The sequence below is a fragment of the Lutzomyia longipalpis genome, chromosome 1 (genome assembly GCF_024334085.1).
Source record: "Lutzomyia longipalpis isolate SR_M1_2022 chromosome 1, ASM2433408v1".
In the NCBI taxonomy this organism is placed as follows: Eukaryota; Metazoa; Arthropoda; class Insecta; order Diptera; family Psychodidae; genus Lutzomyia; species Lutzomyia longipalpis.
Genome location: NC_074707.1, coordinates 35,202,689 through 35,224,929, shown reverse-complemented (window position 1 = coordinate 35,224,929; position 22,241 = coordinate 35,202,689). Strand labels below are relative to the sequence as shown.

Sequence of the window (22,241 nt, the reverse complement as noted above, 5' to 3'; positions counted from 1 at the left end):
CTTTTTCCTTCTATTATGTGGGCTCTGTTTGGGAAATTGTGCAGAATATGGTGGACACAGATGGCTAATGGCGCAACAAATTCAAATTCAATAAATTAAGAAAATAAACGTAAAAGCTACTGGAGATGTGCAGATATTACTTATGTATGTACGAGAAACAACAATGGGAGTTTACTGGGTAGCATAGAAAGTTATTTGCAAATATGTACATAATTTGCATAATACACAGTAAGCAAACCATATTTTGTCATTATATTCTAGCATCCCTATTCGTTCATTTTGAATGATGTCCATTATTGGAAACGTTTTAAGGGATAAAGGGATAAATTGGTTTAACAAATGTTTACATATTCGCTTAAATTTTATTTATTTAATAACTTTTTTTTAACGTTTATTGACCAGATATTAAATTTTCTTGAACAAATACTAAATAGGTTTGTTTGTTTCTTATCTATGTCCTTTTACTTTGTCCATATTGCCCTGATTTTGGGCCAGAATAAAGCACGAAAATTTTTACAAAGAAACCACAAAAAAAGAAGTTTACTTAACCTGTTTGCCATTCGAACTTGGCTCTAACTTTTAATGCATTTAAAAACGAATACTTTACAATTCTTTTTAGAACGTTCAGAATCTTAAATTTAATATTTCTAAAAAATTCTATCTGCCCCAACATATTTGGTAAAACTGAAAGCTTTAAATTCTTTAAAGGGAAAACATTTAGAATAAAACCACTAAATTCTTAAGGCTTGATTCTTGTGGTTTCATTCATCAATCCTCCTTCCTTTCCAATTATGTCTCCGTCTTGTTCAATTTGAATACCCATGCCCACCTGCCCCAGAGAGTCCCTTAAAAGCCAGAAGTAATTAGAGGTGAGAGAGAGGTATAGGGTAGGTATGTTAGGTACATAATAATGGTGGTAGAAGGTGGTAAAGAGGGACGCACCTTTGGTCAGGCATTAATTGAATTTTGAGAAATGGAAATTACGCGACACATTTTGGTGTTTTGTGTATCAACATTTTCTCCCTCTTCTCTCCATGTGTTTCAGGTCATTAAAGATTATCAATTATTCATGGTGGTGGGCGTTTTGTTGGCCATCGATTTGGCAATCATGACTACATGGCAAATAGCTGACCCATTTTACAGGGACACTAAGCAAATGGAACCGTATGTAAGTAAATATACATATGTCTATATGAGGGGATGCTTTTCAATCTTATTTTTCGACCATACGGGGGTGCGACAAAATCGGGAAATTTTCCATGTGGGGGTGTGAGATGGGTCTAGCAAGCTAGAATATTAACAGGAAAAAAAATTCTCTTCTCTCTCATTCATCGCCACAAAAGCCCCATCCATCACTTGAGGACGTCCTAATCGCCAGGGAGAACGAATATTGCCAGTCGGAGAAGATAACCGTCTTCATTGGCGTCATTTATGCATACAAAGGCCTCCTCCTGGTCAGTCTAATACCTCAATCCACATACATTACAACCACTTGAGGAACCCCCCGAATTGATGTTCTTTTTTTTTGGCATTTTCTTTGATTTTTTTCTGTAGATTTTTGGGGCTTTCCTCGCATGGGAGACTCGGCATGTCTCCATACCCGCCCTCAATGATTCCAAGCATATCGGCCTGTCCGTCTACAACGTGGTCATAATGTGCATCATGGGGGCAGCAATAGCAATCGTGCTGTCCGACCGCAAGGATGCGGCCTTCATTCTAATCAGTGTCTTCATAATTTTCTGCACAACGGCGACGCTGTGCCTGGTATTTGTGCCGAAAATTGTGGAACTGAAGAGGAACCCCAGCGGCGTGGTGGACAAACGAATTCGCGCCACTCTGCGTCCCATGTCGAAAAATCGACGGGATTCAAGCGTGTGCGAACTCGAGCAGCGCCTCAGGGACGTCAAGACAACAAACTGCAAGTTCCGAAAGGCGCTCATGGAGCGCGAGGCCGAGCTCCAGAGTCTCATACGTAAATTGGGACCAGAGGCCCGGAGCTGGCTCGATGGTAGTCTCGGCGACCTGGAGCCGCTGAAGGATACCGCGTCGCGACTCTCAGTTCCACCTATACGGCGCGAAATGCCTAGCACAACGGAAACCACGGATCTCACCTCAATCGGCAGTCTCACGTCCACACATGCCGATCTCGACAACTCATTGACACCAAATCAACGGTGAGTCGACATCCATCACACCTCGCGGGCGTGAGCGAGGGGTGAACAACTACTCAATTGCATGCTCTCCATATTTTTCAATATAAATCCATTGAGATGCTTGTACTTTGCAAATCAAAGAATCTTCAAAATTATGCATTTGATTTGACAAACTACAGGCTTTTCTGGAAATTTAATTAATGTTAATTTAGTGATGCTCCATTAGTACGCTCGCCGCTATTGAAGAAAATATATTAAAGTTCATCGTCTATGCTCTAAGCTACCACCTAAACATTTTGAAATCATCTGAAAAGTACTTTAAGGATATTTTTCCTTTCCTTTTATTTCATTTTTGAATTTTTTTATTATATATTTTTAAACATTTTTAGATCGTTTTTTGGGAAGTAGAATTGAGAAATTTTTGGCATTCAATTTACAATAAATTGGAAAAGTTTTGTAACAAGTTTGGTCCCAACCTCTGGTACAAAATTTCTCCAAAGAAATGTTTTTGTATTTCGGTGTTAGATTTTTGATGAATCTGATCCTAGAAACGTTTCTTTAGCGTATTCTACTATTTGTTCCTTGAGGTATTCCTCAATAAGGAATATTTTTTGTTGTTAGAGTAGAAATCTTTATTAAATTTTTTTTACATAAATTGCATGTTTTTTAATTATTTAAATAATTTATAGTTCTCGTTAAAAGTTCCTCGTTAAAATTTATAGACGATGTAGGTAGATTCAAAATTTTAGAAATATTTACAAACTGTCATAAAAAGCTTTCAATAAGTTTTATTTTTGCGCCAAAAAATCAACGAAAATTATAAATTTTTAAAAGTTTTAATGATCTGTAAATGATAAAAGAATTAGTTAGAAACCTCCTTGAGTGAGAAATCATTTCCTGCTCCGTGTTCCCTATCTCGAGGAGATCGATTTCATTCATCGCACATCACTATGCTATTTTACGAGTGAACCACAGAACGAATACCAAATTGAGCAATTTGGGTCGAACTCCATTGCCGAGATGCTCTGGTGCTATATTCACATAAATCTCGTGCATTAATCCACGCTATGTCAGAACTGTGGGAGTGTCTCAAGTTTCCCATGGAAACTTTATGGTAACTGCTGAAGCCATGAAGTTGAATTGAAAGTCACTTTTACCTACCCCAAACTCTCTGTATTCCAGGGGGGGTGGGTGTGATGGAAAAGAGAACGGAAAGAGCAATAAAATGAAAAAAAAAGAAGAGCGACAATTTCGAGTAAAAGTGACCATTATGGAGGAAAGTGTTAATTGCAAATAGACACTCATAGCACGTGAGGGCAGTTTTTCATGCTGAAAACTCAACAGGAAACAACTTCAAAGATCAGTTTTGCATAATTGAGAATCTTTCTTCTCCTGTGCACGTTTTTTTTTTTTTGAAGTTCCGTATCTCATAAAACTCACGAATGACGAATAAATTGAAAAAGGAGATGAAAAAATACCTATCTTTTATGTACATAGAATAGAAGCAAGTTCGTAAAAATTACAGTGAAGCTTTGCAGGAGAAACAAATTTTTTCTTCAAAAAAATAATTATTTGAATTTTATTAGAAAACAAGTTTTTTATGTTTTAATTTAAAACCTTTGTTTTTTGCAAAGTCTAATGAAAATTATTATGTGTCTTTTTATTCAGAGGAATTTACCCGCTTTCATTCAAAGTTTTTCTTTTCATTAATTTGCTATAGCGGAACATGACTGTAGGCAACTGATAAAAAGAAACTTGTGAAGAAGATTTAAAGAAAAAAGTGCATTTTCCGGGAAATTTATTAATTTTTAAGGAGTTTTCCATGCTGAAACACATTTAACATATAAATTACCGGAAAAGCTGTATGAGGAATAAGAGAAGTGAGATATAATTTACAAAGAAAACAGTTTTTAGTTTTAAAACAACGAGCTAGCTGAGGAATTGATGGGATATTGAAGGGATGAAAATGAATAATTGAATTTTAAAGAGAATTTCCAATGATTAAGTTTTCTATATTGAAATATGAAGAAAAGCCAGTGAAGGGGAAAATTCGTAGACATTGGTTTAAATGTGAGATTTAAAGTTTAATCTTGGGGGTGTAATAAAAATTCAAACTTAGCAATGGGGGCTATAAATTTTTTGTGCCTTCGGCCCTATGAATAATACATTGATACTTGAATCCAAGAGAATTCTTCGATGCATTGGAGGTCATAAATTATCATTTGGAGAGCGTGAGAGAGAAAGAGAGGTGATTGGGGTTGATTTTTCTAAAACGCATCCGCCGGGCATGCTGAATGCACTCGAGTGGAATTCAACATGAATCTCTTGTGCATAGGAAACGCGTAACAACAATCTCCTCGGGGTCGGACATCCCCATCACACAGCCCTTGAGGATTGAGGAACGATCCGTCCACTATGCAAAGCAGTGCAACGATGTCCAGCAGACACAGATGCCCAATATGGAGCGTCGTGGAACGATGCACGAGAGCAACAGGAGTCTCAATGAGATGCAACCCACTATTAAGTACTCGCCGTCGTCGAGGAAAATGGTACAGTGAAGATTTTTTTTTTTTGCATTTTTTAACCATCCTTAAAAATTTAATGAACTTTGCCCTTTTTCTTTGTTGGTTTTTGTGTGCCTTTGTAGGAGTTTGCTGAACAGAATCGTCCCAAAATGAATTCACACATGAACTCCTCAACACATTCCGTGACCCATTCCAACACAGAACTCAACAACATCTGCCCACATGCTAAAGGTAGTACGAAAAGTGAGTATATCCCCCTGTGTCTCTCACCTTCCTGGTTAATCTGATGACCTTCTGTAGGGTGCAGTCAAAGGGGTGGATAAGTAGCAATTTTACCATTTGAAAAAATCCTAATTTAATTTTTTCAAGAGCTTTTTTCAAAATTTTCACAAAATTTTGAGCTTTCGGAGCTTTTGAATAAAAAAAACTTTTTCCTGGAATATTCTTCCGTTTATTTTTTTTAATTAAGAAAAAATATTAGCTGTGTTTCTTTCAGACACAGCTTTTGTGTACCGAGCAAAATCGAAAGTCGTCAGATCGGGCTCAAACTTGGGATGAGCACGAATTAGGGTCCCCACATTCCAAAAAACGTATGCGCCAAAAAAATTTTTTTTCCGGCCGTCCGGCCGTCCGTCCGTCCGTCCGTCCGGCCCTCCGGATTATAAACTTAAATTGCAAGAGAACGGTGATAGATAGAGCCTTGCGGTAAACGGCAAAGTTTAAATATCGACCTGAAGAAATCCGATTATGATGTCAAATTCACCCCCCCACCCCCCCGTCCGCCATTTTGAATAACCTCAAAATTTTGTTTTCGCTATATCTCAGCCGCTATTATAGCTAGAGGGCTGAAATTTTGATATGTTGTAGGGGCCATCAAGAGCTTTCCAACGATACCTTATTTTCGAAAATCGGTCAAGCCGTTTAGTCAATATGGCCGCCACAATTTTTCATCGAAAATCGACCATAACTCGAAAACGGCTTGACCGATTTTGATCAACCCGGGGTCAAATGAAAGGTCTCAACAAACCCTACAACTCTCTAGAACATCCGAAGTTTCAAAAGTGACCGCTAGGGGGCCAAAAATCGAAAACAAAATTTTCGATGAGTTTTCGATGAATATCTCGAAAACGGCGACATAAATTTTTTTCATTTTTTGATATGTTGTAGCTGACCATATTATCTAGCTTCATGCCAAAAATGAAGAAAATCTATGGATCCGTTCTCGAGATATAGCCTTCCAAAGTTGACATGTCATATCTCGGGTTCTACAAGTCCGATCTTGATCAACTCAAGCGCAAATGAAAGGTTTCGTGAAACCCTACAAATGTCTAGAACATTGCAACTTCGAGAAATGACCGCAAGAGGCGCTAAAATCGAAAACAAAGTTTTCGAAAATTTCGAACTCGTTTTTTTCGAAAATGGCGACATAAATTTTTTTCATTTTTCGATATGTTATAGCTGACTTCAAGACCTTTCAAACAAAAAAAAATTTATGAAAATCTATGGATCCGTTCTCGAGATATATCCTTCTAAAGATTTCTTAGGGTATGACTTTTCAACTTTTCCCGACTTTGCGCGTATTTAAATTATTTCGCGTTCTAGTTTGCTCTCACAAAATTGGTACACTGAAAGAAACACAGCTCCCGTAAGCTTGGTCAGCTTACCAGTACATTTTTTTAAATCATTTCGGATTAATTTTATTTCCTCGCCCACATATGATAAGATAAAAGCTCATACCTTTGTTCTGCGTTACTTGGAAACCTCCCCACTCCCCCTTTTATCTTCTCCACGTGGAAGCCCCTTTGAATTCTGCACTCATCGTTTTTTTTTACGCTCCACACACATTTTCCCGCACGTTGTGTCCGTTGATGTGGGAAGATAATCCCGATGGCAGTTTTCTGTAATATCTCTTCCGCCGACAGATCTCAGTGCTGAGCAACAGAGGCGTGTGAGTCTCCAGGTGGGCAGTGCTGCGATAAAGGGGGGCTTTGTTGTATCGCAGAGTGACCTCTGGGACACACACACGCTCTCCCACGCGAAGCAGCATCAACGTCAAGCAGCTAGGACGTGTCAGAATGCCGTGCGGTGTCAGGAGCACGGCTACCAACCACCGGCTGTGCAGCAGCAACAAACACAAACGCCAGAACATCATCCGCCCACCATGTCCCCGCAGGCTCCAATTCAGCGCAGTGTCTCTGAGAAGAATCGCACGAAGCATCGGCACAAGAGCAAGGCGAGTGCGTGCCAGAGTGAGACGGACAGTGAGCGTGAGCGTGAATCTACGCCCACGCATACGTGCAGTCAACCAGCAGCTGGAGGGCGGAAGTTGGCTAAAACAATGCAGCATCATGCCCATCATCGGTCATCGCCCAATGTTGCACCAGGACACAAGCATCGTCATCGCACGGATTCCAGCATCTACGGTGCCAGCTCGGAATCGGAACTTCTCGAGGATGGCGGTGACATCCTGCCCATCTTCCGGAAACTCCTCACAGAGAGGGAGCCGAGGTATCGCGGTCGCAGCAACATGGTGGGTGCCAGCTGTCCCAATATCTCCATTAAATGCGACATTGTGGAGTATCTGTAAATCCCCCCATTATCCTGCCCCCCCGGGCTCAGTGATGTGCCACTGACGCATTATAGACAATGGCGCCCCTTTTCTACCATCGCGCGACGCACTATAGCTGTGTACATAATGTAAATATCCTCCCTCCCTCTCCTGGTGTAGGTTCCCCACACCAACTACCACACCCCTCGAGAAGATCCTAATAATTAATGTGGATTAGTTGACATTTAGACGTAAGGCGTAGGAAATTTTCAATTTTATAGGAAAACGCATGAAAAGTAGGAAAAAAAGATAAACCCATTTGGTTCTAGGCCACAAAGAGGTATAGGTTAGCTAAATTCATCGTCCAGTGTTCAATCAAGTAATATGTATGTACAGAAATACATATAATAAGAAGCATTAGTAAAATAATTAAATTAAATCTCATTTCAATGCTGCACAAAATGATTAAATAAAATTTTAATTAATTAAAAAAATTAAAAATCAATTCTGAATTTGAAAAAAAAATTAAAAGATTTAGATGGATTTTTCAATTTGTCTGAAATTTTCTTTTTTGAAAGAAAAACATCTTGTTGTCATTTATGATCTCGATGGAAAATATTAAAATTATTAAAGGAATATCTTGTTAATAATTTTAAAAAAATCAGAAAGGAATTTTTCTTTTATGATAAAAAAATATAAAATAATAATCAGAAAAACCATAAATTAACATACTTTTGGAAGAAAGAAAAAGGACATATAAAAAATATTAAAATACATAACATAAAACTCTAATAAACAAATCAATAAAGAACCTTTTCTTTTGAAAAAAGTGAAAATAATTCATTTAATATTTTTTAAGAATATTAAATGTTCTATACAAAAATAATTTTTAGAGAAATTAAATTTTGTCTCTTAATTTATTAATTTTTGTTTAGTTTGAAGAAAATTTTGAATATGTATTTTCCCAAGATATTTACAGTCAAAATTAATTTCTCTATAAATAGATTTTGAAAAAACGTCTCAAAAAGTATCAAGAATTTCTCAAAAATTTATTTTAAAATCAAATCATTCAAAATACAACAATTTCTTGAAACGTTGTAAAGCCACCCAATTAGCACAAATTAAGTCTAGATAAATATATTAATATTTTTCTTAAGACTAAAAAATAGCAAATAATACAAATCGGCGATAAAAGAAATGAAAAATAAACATATAAAAAAATTAGAAAAATGTATAAAAATATTTAAATTAATTTACTTGTTTATACAAGAAATAAGAATGTAGAAAATTGTAATAAAATGGCACATCACTGATCCGCTGTAGAAAATAATATACAATGTGGAATTGATACCGAGACAACACTGTGCAAAGCTAATAGGTTGAGATACAAAAAAAAGAAACTTTCTGCTTTTCTTGTAAACATTCTCCATCCCTCCTGTGGGAAGAAGATATAGAAAAAAAGGAGCTAAAGAGAGAATTTCAAAGTTAATTTCAATTGCAGGAAGGTTTTTAGATGACCGAATGCGGTAAACTCCCTCCGGGATGGAGCATTTGTAGCACAAAAGTTGCAAAATGTTGCACAAGATGATGCTGGAACATTCCCATGAAGCCAAGAAAAAGAAGAAAAAAATAGATGAAGGAAAGAAGAGAGAAGTACTTACATATAGAATGAAAAGTTGAAAGCTCACACATATTGCCCCAAAACCACCCCCGTACGTCCCGGAAAACCACCCTTTTCTTTTGCAATTTAGGCAAAATCCTCCTCATCACCGCATGCCGTGTGTGCGCTCTTTGCTCAACAAAATAATAACATCCGACACATTCAACCCCCACCTTTGCCAAAAATCCCGCAAGAAGCCCTCAATGGAAAACCTCCCCCAGCCCGCCAGCCCCCTTGCATCAACAAGAGAAACCACTTTTGCCAAAATAACGATAAATAACTAACAATGAAACCTCAATTCTCTCTGTGTGTGTGTATTGTTAACGACAATTTTCGAAAACGACTTTAGAACTCATTTTCACGTGTAGAATTTTCACAACAAAATCACATTTTCCCGCCCCCACCCCCTCGTGAAGTAGTATTTATAAAAAGAATTAATAGAACTAATATATAGAACAAAGAAAAACATTATTGCATAAATGAGTAAAATATATATAAAAAAAACAAAGACAACTGAACAAATATTTTATAAATAAAATTATTACCATAAATTAAAAAAAAAAAAAGTAAAAATTGGAGTGACTAAAAGTGGATTATTATGGAGTAAAAAAACTAATGAAATATTTAAGAAATAGTAAAATTAACAAAGAAAAATAAAAGAAAACAAATACAAGAAAATGGAAAAATTTAGCACAGAAAATAGATTGAATGAAAACAAAAAAATTAACGTAGAAAAAATAGCGAAAGAAAGCAAACTAACACAAGTGAGATAAAAAAAACGAATTATTAGTTCTTAAAAATTGATTAAAAGAAAAATTAAATTGTAAAATGAAAACCATATTCTAAATTACATGAAGAAAAAAAATATGCGTCAATTTTTTTAAATTAATGTCGTTAAGCATAAGAAAATTATAAAACAAAAAAAATGAATTTTTGAACATTCTGCGAGTCTCAATTAGGCGAATTTTACGTTTTAGCAATGCGCATTGAATTAGGAAACAAAAATAAATAAAATGAGGCAAATAGTCGAATCATATCCAAAATTCTCAAATTTAGCTCTACTTACGCTAAACCACACGAATTCTGAGAAAATGTTTTTTTTTTCTATAGACGAACATCGAAAGCCATTTGTTTTGGACAAAAAATCACCACCACTTAAAAATTTTACTAACAAGAACAGATTTTGAAAAAAGACAATCGATTGAATGTTCTAGATAAATCATTCAAAAATAAATTAGAAAAAAACACTCCACAAGCAAAACACTTTTTGAAGAAAAAAAAACTCACCATTCGCACGTGTCATTAAGAAAAAAAAATAATATAAAAAATATATTAATAAAAATAGATCAATTTTATAGTAAAAGAAAAATGAGAAAAAAATGTGAAAGAATAGTAGAAAAAAGTAAAAAAAAAACACTGTATAAGCATTAAAATAATAATATGAAAAGAATATTTTATAAAGTGTCTTCCCAAATAAAAGTAAATTAAAAAAAAAATGATAAGAAATGTTATGTTTAATTTCTAATTTTATGATTGTTAGTGAAGATGAATTAGTGAATTTAAAATTTGAAAAATTAAATTTAAACTGATAAATGTCTCAAATAAATATGAATTAAAAGAGACTTTTGTTGGCATTTTTATTTCTCATTTTACTCTTTATTTATTACTTCTCTACCTCCATGACATTCCTATCTCTCTCCTTCCTCCGCATACAAACATTATTTTTCCACCCAATAAATATATATATTTTTTAATGTATATATTTCTCTTTTATTATCCAAAACAATTTTCACCTCGCATCACAACAATAGCGGCGAAACATTTCTCTCTCTCTCGTGAAAGAGGGAATTGAATTGAAAAATTCAAAAGGGAGAGGTGGAGTGAGAAATTGCACGGAAAGGAGCATTGAGCACATTTTCTGTACAGATTTTTCAATTTTGTTCCACATACACGTCCTTTCTCTATATTTGATGAAAGAGCCAGAACACGCGGAGTGCACACAATATTGGTTTTCTGCTGGAGTAATAAACACAACACCGCGCTGCAATACCAGTAGCGATGAGAGTCCCTTTTGTTTAATAAATTTGCAAATCACAAAATGAAAAGCTTTTAATGGAATGTCATCATTTTACAACATCAATTTGCATGTACAAATTAAAATATTTTATATTCATATTAAATTGGAAATAAGGGCGGAAAATTCCTCCAAAATTTGGGAGATTCTTTTTTATTTTCCTAAAATGAAAAGACATTCACACAGGTTGTTAATAAAAATTGCAAAAAGGTAAGGAGCATAATACATACTGTATTTTACATACTATAAAGCAAAGAAAGAAATGTTTCTTTAAGAACAAGAATATAAAAAAAGCAAATTTTTTACAAAAAAAAATGAAAAGGAGCTCATTCATTGTTCATGCGATGATTTCATTCTAGAACATAATTCAAAGCATTCAAAGAAACTCGAAGTCTTTGTAGTAAAGGATCAGACAGGAACAAGAAAAGCCAAAATGATTTTATCAACGTTTCACTGGAATCAAATAATCGGTAATTTGCCCAAAAAGCAAAGAATGACGCCATCACTTTTTTTTGTATCTTATAATCCATGAAACAATTACTCTAATGTTTCATTGATGAGTTTAGACAAACTACCCTTTAAGCATTTTTGAAAATATTTTCATAACAAGTGTAAAAATATTTTTTAAATAGTTTCAGGAGCGTTTTAAAAAACTGATTTTACTGTTAAAACTTTATGAGGAAACATCAGGGCGAATGTTTCATGGAAATAGAACAGTGACGTCATTGTTTGAATTTTCTGCAAATTATTGTCGTCTTTTGCAGCTGATTTCAATGCAAAATGACGTGTTTGGTAGTTTCCAAATTCTTTTCGATCTCTTACATGATTACATAAACTTCGATTATTTCCTTGAATAAAATTATGTCCCATATTTTGATGAATGAACTCCTTCTGAATCTTTTGATTCCTCAAAATTATGTATATAAAAGAAAAGCGTCTAATTGTATGTAAAATACAGTATGGTCCTTTCATTTTATTCTCTGATCGTCTGCATAAATATAGGATGTTATGGGGCAGAGGTGGAGGACCATCTTGAAGTTCAAATATTAAAATTGCTAAATTATTGAGGGCTGCGAATTTAAATGTGCGTGTGGCGCAAGAAAAAAAAATGAAAAAGATTTTGATCGTTCCACGATGGAAAATTCCTTTCGAAATTAAAAGCTTCTCTCCCACTTTTGCTTCATCAAAAGTTGTGCAATTTCCCATTTCCTCTCATTTATTATTTGCGCTATACCCACCCTCACACAGATGGGGGTAAGGGACTCATCTCTATGGGAGCACCCACTCAAAGATGCAAACACTCTTCGGGGTGCTAGCGGGATAAAAGTCATCCCCGCATAGAGGAATTCAATGAGGGAACAAATATTGATTTTTTATCCACCCTGTTGACTCACAGATCCCTTTTGCAAACTAATTGATGAGTTTCTTCATCTCATGCGCCCCCCTCACCAAATGCACACACCACACACAATGCATTTATGCCGTGTCCAACATAATTTTCCTCTTTACTTAACTTTATCACAATTAACATCTCTCCCGGCTCCATTCTTCTTCGTCTGTGGCTCATTAAAAAGTGAAATACTGTGCGGAGTTAATGAAAGAAAACATCCAGAAAACGCGAGATAGAGGAATTTTCTTCATCATTGCTAAATTAAATAGCTTTTCCCTGTAATATACAAATTCTATTACAAAGAACAACAGATAAACACGCAAGTTCAACATCTTTTATGCTCCATTTTTTATGCCACATTACATACACATTACTCTTCTATAAGTATTTTTTCTTTAAAGTTCTTCCTGACTCTATTTTAAATGCAAAATTGCAAAGAGAAATATTTTCTACATGAAACTCTTTCATTTGTCTATAAAATCAGTCAATTATTTTTTTTTCTTCATTTTATTATTAAGTTTTTTTTTTATCTTCTTCTCCCCTTTCTCAATAAAAACTACGCAGATTGAGTTTTTTTTTGTCTCATTTAAAAGGTAAATATTTCGCACTAACATACATTTCTCATTTTGGCAGATCATTAAAATGCAGTTTTCTTTTTTTTTTCTCTTAATAAGAAAAAACCTTTTTCTCACGTACATCCATGTGAGACACATGATAGAAAAATTCTCGTGATAAGACAAATATATAAGTATATATTGTTTTTATTTCTTTGACATAACTCATCATGAAAGTTATATGAGAAAAAGTTTTGCAAGATACTCTTATAATTTATACAATTACTTTCCTCTTGAGGATTTTCTCCTTCACCAGCTTCCACCATATACACACATTCTTTTCTTATAAGAACACATTAAGTACCACAAAGAGATCAAAGTTGAGGCCTCTATAGATAAAAGTGTGGGAAGGAAGATAATGGCTTTTTCTCCTAAACAGCAGTCAGTGCCTTCTAATACACAACATGGCAGATTTATGAGGACACGATGAATGTTTTTTTTGTGAAAATAGTTTTAATTTTTTTTTCCATAGACCTGAAGAAGGACAGAATTATCTCCGAAATGTCTTTTGAACAATAACTATCAGAATATTTTAAAAAATTCTCGTACTCTTTATTGATCTTGGCAAATTAATTTTTATCAAATTAGTAAAGCAATAAAGAGGTGGAAATGAAAAATATTATGCACATTATGAAGTCTCAAAATCGGTTACAAATTTTAAATATTTTTCAAAGTAATTTGAAGAAAAAATACGATTTTTAATCAAAAATTTCCAAAATGAGACTGAATTCATTTAAAGCTTCACACTCGACTGAGAAAATCAAGCAAATTTTTATTTTTTTGTACCAAAATTAGCTTGAAAATTGCTTCCCGATTTTCCAAAATTATTTGACCGTCCCTGAATTTTATTAAATTTTGAAAACTTCTATTCTTCAAGTATATGGTGCATAACGTCCTTTTCATTAAGCCTGCATTGATCCTTACTTTAAAAAATACTGTTTAAGTAAATTTTTACCAGAAGTAACCTTCAAATTGATAGGAACTGTTAAAATTAATTAATTTTATAACGTTAAAATTAAATTTTCCTTGTCAATTTAATCTCTTTAGCAAAATTAAAATAATTAAAAAAATTCTTCAAGTGAATAATCTGATTAAAATTAAAGAGAAATTAATTTAGGAGCTCTTTTATGAATATAATTGTCCATAGATTTTCCTTGAGAACTTTAAAAACACTCTTAAGTATTTTTTCCCAGCACTCTGTCCCCATATTTCTGCCACGCAGTGTACACAACTCGTCTCATTTTCTTTGATTCCCCACTCATTCTGCCGAAATGCCCTAAAAGCCCAAGAAGCTTAATTGAAATCTCAGAGTCATCGCTGCTGGAGACCGTGTGCCGAAGAAGTAATTACACAATTCCTTACCTGGCGCCGAAGAGACTCTCAGAATTGCTTAGCATCCTGAGCAATGTCATCAGGCAGGACGACCGTGATTGCACTGGCCGTGGAGGGACTCTGTTCGCGTGGGTAGGAGAACTTTTTCTTGAAGGCCCTGTCGAAGTTGATGGGACGGGAGTATTCGAGTGTTGTTGGGGGCTTAATGATGGAATTCGACGTTAGAGAGTCAAGTTCGTGGGACTCCGACCCCGCAAAATCACCCGCAGCTGAACTCGAAGCGGACAGAAGTTGCTCCGACACTGCTCTCTGCCCGGCATCTCTACTGCCAGTTCCCTCGTGATTCTGCCCATTTTTCCCGGACTTTGCTGTATCCCTGATTCTCAGTGAAGGATACCGGAACTGCCCAAACCCATACTGAGGCCCAACAACGCGAAGGAGTGACGTCAGGAAGAATGTTGCATAGAACCAACTTATTGTCATGACCACCAGAAGGAAGATCCCAATTTGGATGTAGGCCAGTAGGTGCGATGGTAGCATTAGTGCCCCGGCAATTCCAGTGGTTACAGCTGCCATCGATGTGGGGCCGATCATTCGCATCAGGGCGAATCTCACGGAAGACTCACGATCGGGATCTGGGCAGAGGCGATAGTGGACACCGTAGTGAAGGCTAAAATCCACCGCTAGGCCAATTGCCGTGGTTACTGCTACACTCTCGAGGACATTCAGCTTCCATCCCAGAAGCACCAGCGTAGCCACTGTTGTAAAGATCGTCAGAGTCACGGTGACGATGGCGTAGAAGCTGATGAGGATGTTCAGCGTGACCAGGAGGAGCACCAACAGAGCAACTCCCATGGCCATGAAAATAGCCAGGAGTGTTCCCTGCGACAGCGTATCCTGCAGATCGTAGAAATCCAATTCACTGATGAACCATCCATCCCGCATTCCTGGTGGGGCTGCTTCCAATTCACCCTTGAGCCAATCCTCAACATCCCGAACAAAGCGACTAATCTCTGAGTAGGACATTGTAAAGGGTTGCGTTGAATCAAATTCTACAACTAGAGCACGAACCAAAGAAACATTCGATGCCTTATCTTTGCGGGCAAACTTCGGGCCAGCAACGCCCGGAATGAAAAACTCCCGGGGAGTCTCATAGAGGGAGGAGATTGATTGAGGGAGGCACTGGTCGAAAATATAGGCATCATAGGGACGCGTTGTATTCTCACAGCAAGGAGTCCTGAAAGTATCCCAAAAAAATTAAAAACTGTTTGAAACTTCTTTTAAGAGCTACTCACCGATCAATCTCAGCCATTGCATCCAGACATCGTCTCATCATGAACGTGTAGAAGTTCTCAATGAAGCAATTTGGTACCAAGAGCCCTGTGCTGTTCTGATAGAAAGTCTGATTCCTCAGCTTCCGGCAGAAATCCAAAAGCCACGTCTGGGACTCCGGGAGGGAAACATTGAACGTAGGATTGAGATAGAGTGGCCCACGGGCAGCAGGATTGAGATAATCCCCCTTATCCACAGGCTCCACACCCCAGACAAATCTCAGAGGAAGCTTAAAGCTCTCACTTGACGTGTAGATCTTCTCAAACCAGAACATCTCCTTGAAATGACTGTCGTACACCTCAAACGGATGACTACTGACGAAGAGTTTAAAATCAGGCGAATCCGGAAGTCGCAGCTTTGGCCAGTACAGCACAATCACGCCACTTCCAATGCCAATTAGGCCCAAGAGAACAATCCAAATACTTGAGTATCGTAGAACAAGGAGAATTATAAAATCTTCAATCTTCTCAGCGGCTAGGCGAAGTCTTTTCATTAAATTTTGCACGTAGGTGCAGAGAGTCTTGCACAGTCCACACGGGGAAGGGAAACAACTCAGTCTTTCGGCAATTGAAACAGCAGCCGGAAGCCACGTTACCATCAGGATATAATTTACAAGAACAGCCGTTCCGGCAAAAATGCTGGAAAAGAAACATTTTAATTAGGGTTCAGTTAACTGATTTAAGGAAAACAAGAAGTTTGCTTCTCACATTAAACGTTATGGAATTATTAATTAAACATTTAAAGCACGAAAGCTCCGAAAGCTTTAAAGTTTTAAATGCTTTTGAATGGGGTTTATGAAAAGAATTTAATAACTTTAAATTATTCTAAATTCTAGATTTTTGAAGCCAAAAAATTCTAAAGAAAATTAAAACTTTTAATCCTCATTATTCTTTAGATTTCTTGCAAAATATTAAGGGAAAAATAGCTGCTAATGGAGAGAGAAATATATCGCCAGACACACCAGATAATAAATGATTTTTAAAGTCTCCCATTCAGCAATCACAGCTGGTTTATGACCTAATTTCTGGGTAGCAAAAATCTCTTGGTGAGCAACATTCTGTTTGTTGTGCATTTAAAAGCTTTATGGTAAAATTGATGTGCGGAAGTTCTTTTGAATAATTCATCTCTCGAGCTTTTTGGCGCATTATGCTTCCCTCCCAAAAGACGTTCTCTGTGCATGATAATAGTTTTTAAAGCTACAAAATGAAGTTGTGGCAACAGGAATAAATAGATCTGAATTAAACCAAAGAGAGAGCGCGAGGATATTTACTACCAAATTACTGTGTCCACCAGAGGAATTTCCACCACGAGAGTTAATGGCATTTAGAAGCATGTTAAATCCTACTATACCTCTACCGCACCCGGATAGAAGGAATCTAAATCACACCAATAAAGTACGTGAGGACTTTACCGGAATTTCGCGGCATACACACCCCCTCTGACATTGACCATATCCCCCAAAAACAATATACTGCAAAATTATAAAGCTCAATTGTTTTAGATTGCGATGCGAGAGCGAAATTCACGAGCTAGCTCCGCATTGAATGTCTAACACAATTCACATTCCATCAGTCACACGAAAGAATTTATACGGGCAAAGCAGTTCTACAGGGGGGAGAACAGGGCGGAGGATGGTGGATTTTGGCCTTTTCAGGAATTGAAGTCAATTTGCTGGCATTTTTGTTCACTCACCCAAAACATCGTACTGCAGTGATTGAGCTGACAAAGGAAGCGTAAAAGGCAGCCGAAGTCGTTATTGATGTTACAAGCATCGACAGTGCTGCATGTTTGAGAGTCATCCCCATCAGGTCCGTCAGTGTGTCCGAATGGGAGAAATTCGAGGAAAAGGATGATGTCGAATTGAAATTATATCCACTTGATTTCATCCTCTCCACAATACAGCATCGCCATACTTTTATAAATATGAAAGCATCATCGGCGCCGATTCCTAAAAAGGGATCCATCACAAGAAAAAGAGAAATCTCCGTTTATTCTTCCTGACAGAATTCAATGAATATTTTTTTGGCCCTCAGAGATGAATGCACAAAAAGGTCACGGAGTTTTTGTGAATTCATTGTGAAAAGCTTTTAAAATAATTGGGAAACTATAAATAGTTGTGATTTTGGGAAGAAGGGTATAGGTAGATGATGTCCTAATCGCGATGTTTTATTTAAAAATTCGTTTTGAGTTTTTGAATTTTTTAAAAGTTAATTTGAAGGGTAAATTAAATTGATTTGGGATCCAAAACTGATTGCGAGGAAAATTAGAAACTAAAATATATTGTAAAAATAGAAAAAAATAACCGAAGACAGATTATGGGGCACACGAGAAAACAGGAAGATACGAAACATGAAAAATATCAAATATATGAAAGTTATTTCTGGGAATACTGAAAACTAAAAAAAATTAGCAAAAGCTGCCGAAACTTTAAAAAAAAATTAAATTACATTCAAGGGCGAAGCACGGAAAATTAGAAAAGAAAATTTTACAAATGATAGAAGTTCAAAAAAATAAAATACGGAACACAAGAAACCAGGGAAAATCATAGAAACTGAAAACTTGAGAGTATTTCTATAGAATCGAGAAGCTAGAAAATCACTGAAATTGCGTAAAAAGGAATTAAGATTATGGACAAGAAGCCGTCAAGTCGTATAATCTTATCAATTAAAGAATTTTAAAATGTCCTTCATCAACCCTAAACGATTTATTTTTCTTAATTATTGGGTCGTATTCTGCGAATAAGAAATCCTTAAAATTGTTAAAATTTCAGAGCAAATCTTAATGATTTAAGGATTTCTTGGTCACTAAATAGGACCGTCGATTCATTCTCGATAAATAAATAATTAAAATATAATTTTTTTATAAGCTCAAACTTAAAATTTAGACACCTTGACGAGCACACTGTGTGCTTCCACTCTATATTCTTATTTTCCAACTGATTGATTGAATAAAATATTAACACAAAATGTTTATAAAAATATTTTCAAGGAAATAAGAAAGGACACTCACCCACGATAACCACGACAGCAAGAAGATTCATGAATGGGAAGAAGGACAGCTCAAAGATGAGTGTGTAGATGAAGTAGGACACGCCGAGGGAGAAGGCGATGGCAACAATTGTCATGGTTGTGACGAAGAGCGACGTCGTGTACATCCACATGCAGACCACAATGAAAATGCCCCCGAGCCCAATGAGCCAGCCATCTGACAGGAGGCATTCATCGAAGAGGGCATTCTTCAGGCCCATATCCATTGCTGGCACATCAATTAGTTCATTCCGCAACGGTTCCGCCATTAAATGATGAAAAAATGGCAGAGACTTTGTGCTCCGTGCAATGGGAATGAAGACCATGGCGGTTGTCAGGAAAACATTTGAGTCCTGCAGAGAAAAACAAAAAGAGTAAAAGCCTTGAGATTTTATCATCTTTGAGTTAATTTAGCAAAATTGTCGGCAATTTGAGGAATCAATTCCGAATGGGGCAGCCATCGCGGAGGGGGGTGAGCTGACCGTTTGTGTTGATAAACCGTTGAAGATATCGGCAGCAATCATAAAGCCCATTCTCAATGAATTAATGGGGCGGTCTCTTTCGTGCAGAAAAGCCATTTGTTAGGATCCCCAATAAAACAATAGTTAGCTCCTCTTATGCCACCTCTTCACGGAATGTGCCAAAATATCTCGTGAGTGGGAAGGAAGTGAAAAAAAATAAAGAACCTTCATAAAATGATAAAGATGAAGACATTTGAGATACGACGACTAATGAAACAACACAAAATTCCTTCGGTCCGGCAGAAAAGCGGAAAATGTGGCAATTAGTTGGTTACCCAAAATGGGGAAAAAGGATAAAACCACCCCCAAAGAAAAACCCATAAACAGCCATTTAGTTTGGATTGTTTTCAATTAACGTACAACACAACAAGATAAGGATATTGGACAAGTCTTTTCTTGAATGATTTTAAGAACAAAAGGAATTGCAAAATTATATAGTTTAATAACAAGAACGGGATGAAAGAACAAAAAATTGTTCAAAGTAACTCACTTTTACCCCACTTTCCCCTATTTTCGACGCTTCATAAAAGATGAAAAAAAAAAGATTTTCTCCCAATTAAAAAAAAGTTTTTTTTGCAATTTTTTTAACCGATAAAGGGGACAACATTTCTGTTATCCCGACTACCAAAAATTTGCCGCACGTCTTATCATTCGTCCTCCATGATAAGCTACAAGGTTGTCCCTGTGTCGACAGGGGTCCTTGGGGCGCTCGCCTTCTTGATCGCGAGACAACCCTACGCGGTCCTTCGAGCCGGAGTAACTCACACTCAAAGCCTCAGAAAATGTCTATTAATTCACTGACTGTTGTACGGGTGAAGTATACGGGCAAAATGTAAAAATATATTTCCTTGAATTTTTTTAGCTCATTTGTTCAAAATTTTAGTTTTATAATTTGATAGTCAAACAAGCAAACTTTTCAGCTTTATTAAGATGTAAAATAATTTCATTTTTTAATCATAAAATTTATACACCAAAAAGACCAAAAATTATTCATATTTATTACAAAAGAACAAGAAAATGAGAAGAAAAATAAAATGAAAATAGTTTTTAAGGAAAATCGGTGTCATTATAACTTTTTAAGGTCATTTAGCTCTCTATAAAAAAACAAGGATTTTTATACTTATATTTTAGTGAACTTTTACAGATACGTCTCAAAAATAATTTTGGGGAAATCATTTGAATTGATGGGACCCGTAATAAATAATAAAAAAAAAAATAATAATTTTCCTTTTTTCAAATAAAGTTTTATTATAGAATTCTTTTATTTGGTCTTTGGTCATTCAATTTTATTAAATATTTTTTATTCATTAAAATATTTCATCTTTTTTAAAGAAAAATCGAGCACAAAGATCACACGTTGACCATCCTCCCTACTAATGATCAATTCTAATAAACTTTAAACGTTTTTACGAATATAACGAATTAAAAAATATTAATTACATAGAGATTACTAAAAGCTCAGAAAGCTCTTAAATGGAAATAATAGAAAGCTCATAATGTACTCACATTAATGGTGAGAAAATCAACATCAGCAAGATAGTGGAGGATGTTGTAAACTGCATTGAACTGCGTACATTCCGCAGGAACGTTGCACTTGAGGTGGACGCAGTCGTTGCTTAGCTTAAGGCTGTGATAGTACGGGAAGCATTGCAGAAGAAGTTCCCGCACAATGGCCACGTCTTCGTCCTCAATGTCAAAGCACGTGGAGCGGTTGGTCAGCAGAGCGACGTAGTTGGGGATGGACCAGGGGCGGCAGCAGTGCTGGGACGTGAGTTCACGCTGACAGAGATCATTGTAGAAGTTCGTGCCGACAATTCTTTGCTCGAGGTCACACATGGCCAGGAGGGCATTGCGCTCCAGCAAGGACTCATTGAGCTGATGATTGATGCGGCGCATAACAAAGTGTGAGTATTCCTTGTTGGGAGATTCGCAGAAGAACCCATCGGACGTGGTGTGGACGTCCGTTGTGAGCGGTGGTGGGTACATCTTGGTCAACTTTATCCAATTGTCCTTCTTCAGTTTATTCCGCTTCTTTGTGGACTCATCGCTCACGTAGGAGATATTCCTGCCATAGTCCCAGTGCTCATGCCTGGAGTTCAGGGTCAAATTATCCGGGGAATCGTAATCCTCCGGCAGGTCGTATGTTCCATTTGCAGGGAGATTCTTAATGATTTTTATCTTCTCTGGGAGGGGAATTTTCTTCTTTTTGCGCTTCTTCTGCTCCCGGGGGCCTTTAATCTTCCTCCTGCGAGATCCTGGGATTTCTACGGATTGAAAATCATCAAGAGGATTTGCCACTAAGCGCCCAGAGGGACGTGTTTCGTCGAGGAGATTCCTCCAAGCTGTCAATCGTTGGCTTATCGTTGTACCTCGTGCCTCGAATCCCTGGAAATGAGCAACCAGACGCTTCGTGGAATTTATTCTAAAAATTACTTCCTTGGAAAAAGGACTCACCAGTGTGGGGTCTGAGAAGTCCGGGAAGCGCCTTGTTGTGAGTGCAACGACTATACATGCCACACAGAAGACAGCCACAGCCACAAGAATGAGATGGGGCTTCTTGGCCAGGAGTTTATTGTACCAAATCATTGCGGGGGCTTCTAAAACAACAATTTTCAGGGACACTCGTCCCGGATTTTTGCGTGGGTGCTGCAGCAGGAAAACATTCGCACCTCAAACACCACCATTATTTCCTCTGCAAAAGGAAAAATCACTCTCACTTCCGGGAAAACTACATTTTTTGTACCAAAATATTTTTGTCAGACGTTTTCAATCCTTGCTACCTGAGCTATATTACAGTAGAGGTCCACAGCTAAGAATGATGGGATGTACTACTCTCGCGCATTGAAACTAATGCGCCATTATTCGTAAATGTGGACCTCTACTGTAATAGTTCCAAAAGCTACCAATAATATTTTGTAGCGCTGTTTGTTGAGGAGTAAATGAGACGGATGCACATGCTATTTCACCGTGATTCTCTCACTCGCACACTACTGATACTGTTTCACTCGCTCAGATGGTTTTTCGCAATTTTCCCGCGTTTTCCACCAAATTTTCCAGCGAAATTGG

General features: G+C 36.7%; 2 protein-coding genes across 4 annotated transcripts in view; one reads left to right on the top strand and one right to left on the bottom strand.

The window, feature by feature from the left end:
• LOC129786302 (gamma-aminobutyric acid type B receptor subunit 2) overlaps positions 1 to 13,403 on the top strand; it is a 59,580-nt gene extending 46,177 nt beyond the window's left edge. Inside the window, exons 5-10 of one of the 2 annotated variants that reach the window (XM_055821217.1) lie at positions 1,046 to 1,168; positions 1,344 to 1,454; positions 1,555 to 2,174; positions 4,489 to 4,702; positions 4,801 to 4,909; positions 6,601 to 13,403. In XM_055821217.1, coding sequence (XP_055677192.1) covers positions 1,046 to 1,168; positions 1,344 to 1,454; positions 1,555 to 2,174; positions 4,489 to 4,702; positions 4,801 to 4,909; positions 6,601 to 7,265 — 1,842 coding nt within the window. In that variant the 3' untranslated portion in view covers positions 7,266 to 13,403. Of the gene's footprint in view, positions 1 to 1,045; positions 1,169 to 1,343; positions 1,455 to 1,554; positions 2,175 to 4,488; positions 4,703 to 4,800; positions 4,922 to 6,600 lie in introns of both variants that reach the window. The other variant, XM_055821216.1, reaches the window with a different exon arrangement.
• LOC129786304 (protein dispatched) lies at positions 10,510 to 21,982 on the bottom strand. 2 transcript variants are annotated; one of them, XM_055821219.1, is made up of 7 exons: positions 21,630 to 21,968; positions 20,682 to 21,560; positions 18,638 to 19,007; positions 17,321 to 17,576; positions 15,592 to 16,266; positions 14,327 to 15,533; positions 10,510 to 14,240 (listed from the first exon to the last, which is right to left on the bottom strand). In XM_055821219.1, the coding sequence occupies exons 1-6, from the start codon at positions 21,759 to 21,761 to the stop codon at positions 14,345 to 14,347; spliced, it is 3,501 nt and encodes a 1,166-aa protein (XP_055677194.1). In that variant the 5' UTR covers positions 21,762 to 21,968; the 3' UTR covers positions 10,510 to 14,240; positions 14,327 to 14,344. The 2 variants fall into 2 exon arrangements, with proteins under 2 accessions (XP_055677194.1, XP_055677193.1); XM_055821218.1 differs by having other exon boundaries at positions 10,510 to 15,533; positions 21,630 to 21,982.
• Positions 21,983 to 22,241: the final 259 nt, after the last annotated feature.